The sequence below is a fragment of the Meleagris gallopavo genome, chromosome 4 (genome assembly GCF_000146605.3).
Source record: "Meleagris gallopavo isolate NT-WF06-2002-E0010 breed Aviagen turkey brand Nicholas breeding stock chromosome 4, Turkey_5.1, whole genome shotgun sequence".
Lineage (NCBI taxonomy): Eukaryota > Metazoa > Chordata > Aves > Galliformes > Phasianidae > Meleagris > Meleagris gallopavo.
The window spans coordinates 68357808-68364301 of record NC_015014.2 but is presented as its reverse complement, the minus strand read 5'-3'; the positions used below and the strand labels follow the sequence as shown (position 1 = coordinate 68364301).

At 46.8% G+C, this 6494-nt stretch overlaps 1 protein-coding gene across 1 annotated transcript; it reads right to left on the bottom strand.

Annotated features, from left to right (window-relative positions):
- Positions 1-2: 2 nt before the first annotated feature.
- Positions 3-6087, bottom strand: THNSL2 (threonine synthase like 2; the record flags this gene model as incomplete). The annotated part of the gene is made up of 6 exons (XM_019615066.2): positions 5591-6087; positions 4716-4910; positions 4297-4449; positions 3573-3803; positions 2575-2723; positions 3-233 (listed from the first exon to the last, which is right to left on the bottom strand). Coding segments are annotated over exons 1-6 (1182 nt in total), but the record flags the coding sequence as incomplete, so codon positions are not given.
- Positions 6088-6494: the final 407 nt, after the last annotated feature.

The window sequence follows — 6494 nt, the reverse complement described above, 5'->3', positions numbered from 1 at the left end:
TCCAGGGATGGGGCATCCACAGCCTCCTTGGGCAACCTGTTCCAGTCAAAACCAACTGGAAATAGTAAATCTCCTTCCACACAGAGGAACAGGCATGAAGGACTGACCTTTCTGTGCAAACCCTCCGGCAGCTTCAGGCTTTTGGAAACAGTGAATTGTTCCATCAGCGTTTTTGTCAGGAGGCTGTCAGAGCCTGAGAGCAGCCAGAGGATCCTCTCCACATTGTACGGCTCCTGAGATGACAAGGGAACATGTGAGCAGCAGAAATGGGAGCATCTGTCTCAGGGTGAGAGCAGCTGTATGGATTCTCTGATGTCTAATTTGGGGTGAGGCCTTGTTGCACCTTCTTCTTGCTGGTAGGCTATGTGCCTTCTCCCTGCACACCTAGATCCCCAAGTTCTCTTTGGGAACTCAATGTCCTTCAGACTCCTGACCCGTCTGAGCAGTCTGGCAGTGACCATCAGATTAAAACAACTTACTGAGGGGACAACTGATAAATTGGCAGCGAGACCACATCTGCATAATCACCTTGAGGAAACCAGGCTAATAACACGCTATGTATTTAAGAAGCAGAAATATACAGCGGTTTACTGAGTGCTGCAGATGCTGCTATGAATCACACAGCTCCCGTGTTACTTCATGAGACACTCAGCTCCCTGCAGGGCTGACCAATAATCTTTGTAAACATATAAGGAACATATAGGGCCTGACTGGACTGTATGGCTATGTAGCAATCGGTGTTACGACACTGCAGCAAAACTCAGTGCAATACCAGACAAAAGGGTCCCAAATGGATCTCACTGCTTGCTCTCTCATCCCCATGTGCTCAGAAGCACTGAGCAATGTTCAGCCAGGTGGTTTGACCAAGATATATTGTAGGAACAGACAGGACAAGGGACACCAGTTACAAAGTCCTCACCACATCTGTAGGATTCCTGCTCTGTTGCAGATAAGTGCTGCCTTTGAATGAGTTCTATATACCTGACAGTGCCTATGACCTCTTGTTTCTCCCATCCTGTCCTCCCCTGACAAGTCATCAGGACTTACTCAGCCTTTGATGTCCCTATCTGGGTGGTTTACCGCTCCATTCCTGTTCTACATCTTCCCACCACCATCTTCCACTGCCTTCAGCCTGTAATTTCATTGTAGTATGGGTGTTGCCTGCCCTTTGCTTTAGGCTGTCCCCTGGTTTAGGCTGTCCTGACCCAGGTGTCTTGAGAAACTACGTGTTAACACGCTTGGACTTTGATGACCTGCTACCAGAGATGCCTCCGGCACCATCCTCCTGATGCCTCTTCTGCTTCCCTTTCTGCTTTTTCCACTCCCAGAAGTTTCCCTTCTACCTCCATCTGTTTCAGCCTATTCTTTCCACTGCTATAGACTCAGTCAGTCTGGGATGGGCCACCAGTGGGAGCCTCGATCTTCACATTATTCACCTCTGTGGTCTGTTTTTGTCCCATGTGCTAGAGTTGTCCAGAAGGACACCTGGGCTCAGTCGGGAGGATGGATCACACTGAGAACTGCTCCTAAGGAAAGTTTTGGCTTGTGGACATGAGCTAAGTCTTGCTGCCTGAATTCAGGCCCAGAAAATAAATCCCCTGGCTGGCTTCTGATGCTGAAAGTCACAGCATGCACTCTGATTCTCCTGGAAGTTCTCTTTGAAAGGATCATCTACACTATAAGCTCTGCTTCACCTTCATCTTTCCAGTTAGTCACTAGCTGGAGACTGCAGAAAAGGCAACCAAAAGAGAGAGTGGGCCCCACATACTCATGTTACGGGAGGAACTTCAAGCTGCAGGCCACAGCAGCCCACTGATGGGAGCAAATAACTTATTCTCTGCAAAACGGTATTCCTCCATGCTCCCAAGTCCTCCCGCTGTGTTTGAACAGCTCTTGGAAAATTCTAGTAGCTTAAGGCCACGGTGATACAACACCAAGTATTTCAAACCTAGGCCACTTGTTTGGAAGCAGATCCAATCCCTGCGGATCACAGGGTAGGTATGAAAGAGTATTTGCTGTTATTATTTCCTGGTATTTGTCTCCAGGCACTTGCTTTCTGTCCCCCCATGACTTCATTTCTGATGCCTTTGCCTGCTGGGACTTGTTTTGCTCTGCACAAACTGCAGATGGCCACAGATGAGGCATTTCTTCAGGGCTACTCCAGCTTCTTCCCTTCTTCTCTTGCTGTTGGTGGAGCCTTCCAGAAGCACCAAGAGAAACCCTGGGACATGACATGATTTATACTTTTCTAAGTGTCACAGAGGTGTTGAGAAAATGGTCCTTTCTTTCCAAGCTTGCACATAGCAAATCTCCAGAAATCCACCATTTAGCAACAGAGATTACCAAGTCCAGCCTTGAAAAGTATGGGAGAAGGTGGTGTTTGATCTGTCTTAGCTCAGCAGTCTGCAGCATAAATGCTCAGGATGACTCACACCTCCCAGTGCATCACTAAGAGGCACTGCCAGTGGCAAAATTACAGTCTTATAAACCAGGTATAGCAAAGTTCAAGGAAAAAAAAAAAATCTAAAAATATGTACGTTCATTATCTTCCATTTGTTCCAATTCATTACCTACCTGAATATCCATGGCTGATGCTAATGTAGCCTTCACACGACCTGAGAGTGAGAAATCTCCATCTTTAACAGTCCTGTGAATGATGTCGTTGCTGTTAACTGCAGCAACCAGCTGAATTGGAAGACCCATTTTCTGGGCAATACAGCCAGCTAGAAACAAAAGTGAAAAAACACATGTATACTTGAGAAAGAAACATTAAAAACAGATTCAACAAAGAAGTGTTTTGTAAGTTGATTGAGCATTCAAGTTCAGAAGTGAGCACAAATGACAACCTCTAATAAACCTCCAGATATCAATCTTAAATGCCTTGGTAGAGCCCCGTATTACAAAATCCTAGGACACAATGCATCTCCTGGCAAATCAGCCCACTGAACATCTCCGGATCTGAAGATGGACAGGCAGGAGATCGAGAGGTCAGACAGCTGCCACACAAGCAAAAGAGAAGAAGTTTGGAGGTTCTTGCAGATTATTAATACTGCCTCGGATGGGCAGCCTGGAAATACAGTGAAAGCAGCTGTGTGTATTAAATCCTTTTCATACTACTGCTGTGTGTCTAATTCAGGACGGAGGCAGTCAAGTATTCACACTGAAAGGGCCAGATTGGGCAGTTAGGAGTGGCTCTCTTGACAGCACACTATCTAAATCAGGTAAGACAAGGGAGAACTTCACACCTCTATTGAAGTCTTACTTGGGAAATCAGAGCCACAGTATTTTCCCTCTTTTCTGGATCAAACATGTTCTGTCCTTTTCCAATGTGTCCACCCTCAAGATAGCTACAGTCATCATTAAAGGGTGGTTTCAGATTTTCTGCACCTTGCAAATCATCAGAGACACTTGAATGAGTAATAACCAGATATGAGTAATAAAATATAAGTGGTTCTGAAGAAATCCTACCAGAGAGTGGGTGTTTTAATAAATAGCAATGCCCAGCATTTGCAAAACATTTTCAGGTCACAGAGCACTCATTCTCTTCCCTAACCCATCTTTCCTTCCTTCACCTGTGACATTTCCTCCCCCTCCTGTTGGCACAACAATTTCCACCACTGGCAGTGTGGTGCTATCCAGGGTCGGGGTGCACCGAAAGTAAGCATAGAAGTAGTGAGCAATCTGCACCATAATCCTCGACCAATTGACGGAATTCAGGCTCATCAGGTTGTTCCTTCTGGCAAAATCGACATCAGCAAACAGTTCCTTGATAGGCTCATCGATTTCATCGCTGTTCCCGTGAACTGTCAGAAAGAAAAAGGAAAGAGTAGATGTACTGACATCAGTGCCAAATCAGTGCCATCGGGCACAAAGTATTTCTGCTCAGAAATAGGGCCAGACTGAAGTCCTGGGGTTTGCTGCAGCCAGGATTGTCCTGAGCTGTCTATCTTGGGGGCTGTTTGAGTTGGGGTTACTTAAACCATAAAATTGAGAGGCAAAAGAAGTGGGGTCACCCCTTCATCCTTTTAGTTCCAAGAAATGGTGTTCAATTCAGTGCAGGTGAATGGAGACAGCTCTAATGTGAGGCCAGGAGACGAGGAAGTCTTGAACCACTCGGTCATCAAACTGGGAACACATGCTAAAAGCCTCTCCTTAGCAAGACAGCAGGGCATAGTCACTTTGATGGAAATGACTCAGATGGCTGCAGCAGCAAAAACAGCAGCCCCTGGAGACATTTGGGGTCACAATTTCAACACAGCAGGGCCACAACAAGGACAATCCTACAGTAATGCCAACCAACAAAGACGTGGACATTGTCTTCAATGACGGTGGTCATCTGAAGTTCCTGTATCTGGGTGCACAACCCTTTGGGTAGCAGAACAAAGATGTCCACATTCTTCTGCCCTCTCACACTCTCAATTGCTGAGCTCCCTGTGTCCCCTGAAGTCCCTGTTTCAAAGCAATGAAGAAACAAGAAATGCAAACATTGACACACCAATCAAAATTGCATCACCAGACTTTAAAAAAAGATGTGGAGGTGCTCCACGAGATACTTTTGGTTAGAGGAGCCTCCTTGGCATTGACAGGATCCCTCATCAGTCACCCATGAGGCAACACCACTATTCTGGGGCACCTACATGGTGGGCTGTAGGATGACAGCTCTCAAGGTAAAAATCTTCCCAAAAGCTTTACTCCTTCCAAAGAGAAATACTCACCAACCAGAACATTGATGTGCTTCTGCTTTTTCTCCAAGAAATACTGTAAAAACTGCCCAGTGCAGGACAAGGACAGATCCTTGAAAGCGTAAGTAACCCCATGCCAGAGCTCCAAAACATTCAGCCCATCCTTCAACCTGGACAGATGAACAACATCCTTGTGTCTGAACTTGCTGAAAGCCCTGTCAATCAGATCTAGTGGAAAAACAATTAGAAGCGCTGTCAGAATAGATGCAGGACAACTTATCTGTGGTTGCCTGCATCTGTCCTCTGTGTGCTCCTGGGAAGCAAAGACAAAGACTCTCCATTGCTGGAGAGGTGACATATCCAAGAAGTTGTTTTTAGCTATTAGGAGGAAGCCAGCCAAGCTCCATTGCCTTCAATAGCTCCACAGTGAAGAACTCTAGAGGAAATCTGACACAACCAAAGCAAACTGTTAAATCACAAAATAAAGGAAACCCAAACTTTTATCATTAGCACACTGTTGAGACAGAGGTTGTAGCTGCCCTCTGGTGGAAAGGATGGTTTAAAAACATTACAAATGGAATCACAGAGAGCATGGAGTAGCTGAAAGCCATTGGCAGGAAGGTAAGGTCCGGTGCTAGCACTGCACTCCTCCAGCAGTCAGCAGGGCCACAGCACTAGCAATTGCTATTGCAGTCACCACAGGCCCCGTGTGCATGCAGGATACACATTTTCCAAAAGGTAACAAGCCCTAGCAAGGTGACAGAAGAGAAAGGGCAGAGGAAAGGTCAGGCAAGAGTGCAGCAGGCTCCATCTTCTGGGCGCTGTGAAGATGCTTAAGCTAAGGCAGCACCCAAACATCCCAAAATCCTCACAGGCATCTCTGCGAGCAGCTCCCACTTGAGACTCACCGCTAAGTGTGCTACGTGGGATCAGCTCAGGCTTGACAAAGAGGAAACATATCTCCTTTACTAGCTCAGGGTAGGAGAGGTGTCTCCATTGTTGCAGTGTGGGCCTGTCCAGCGAGGGGATGCAGCTGGGCATGAAGAGCCCACCATCAGGTGCATAGCCAGAGAAGAGGGCTCCCTCGAAGTCCACGGCCCCCGTGCCTCCCCGTGTGCTGATGTACTCCATCGGTGCTGGGTGGGCGCTGCGGTCACTGACAAAGTCATGGATTATCTGCTCTGCTGGGAGCACTCAAACTGACCCTAAAATATTTCCCATGTAGACACATGGGGCTGGAGGATGGTGTTGTGCGGGGTTTGCTCTGCCTGTGCCCTTCTCACCCTGTCCTGAACATGTCTCCTCTAGTCAGTCACTGTGTGGGCACCTGGTGTCTCCTGAGGGGTGGGTGCAAAAGCTGGAGCTTTAAAATAAAATTACTTAACATTTTTTTTTTTTTTTAAAGGTAAATGGGAAAGGAGACAGTAAGGGGAGAGAAGGAAAAGGGGGAGGAAAGAGAGGGGGAAGGAGGGAAAGGGGGAAGGGAAGTGAAGTGAAGGAAAGGAGGAGAAAGAGATGAAGAAAAGGGGGGGAAGGGAGGAAAAAGGAGGTAAAGAAAAGGAGGGGAAGGGATAAAGAGAAGGGAGGGAAGGGGTAGAAATGTGGGAAAAAAAGAGGGGAAAGGGGGTAAAGAGGGAGGAAAAGGGGGAGGAGAAAAGGGGAAAAGTTAAGGGGGAAAGGGAAGAAAGTTAAGGGAAAGGAAAGAGGATAAGGGAGATTATGCTTCTATAGCAGCCTGATTTTTTTCAAGGGAGTTAAACAGTTAAAATAAGGCCAGGATTTAACTCAAAGGGCGACGAGTACAGCAAACCT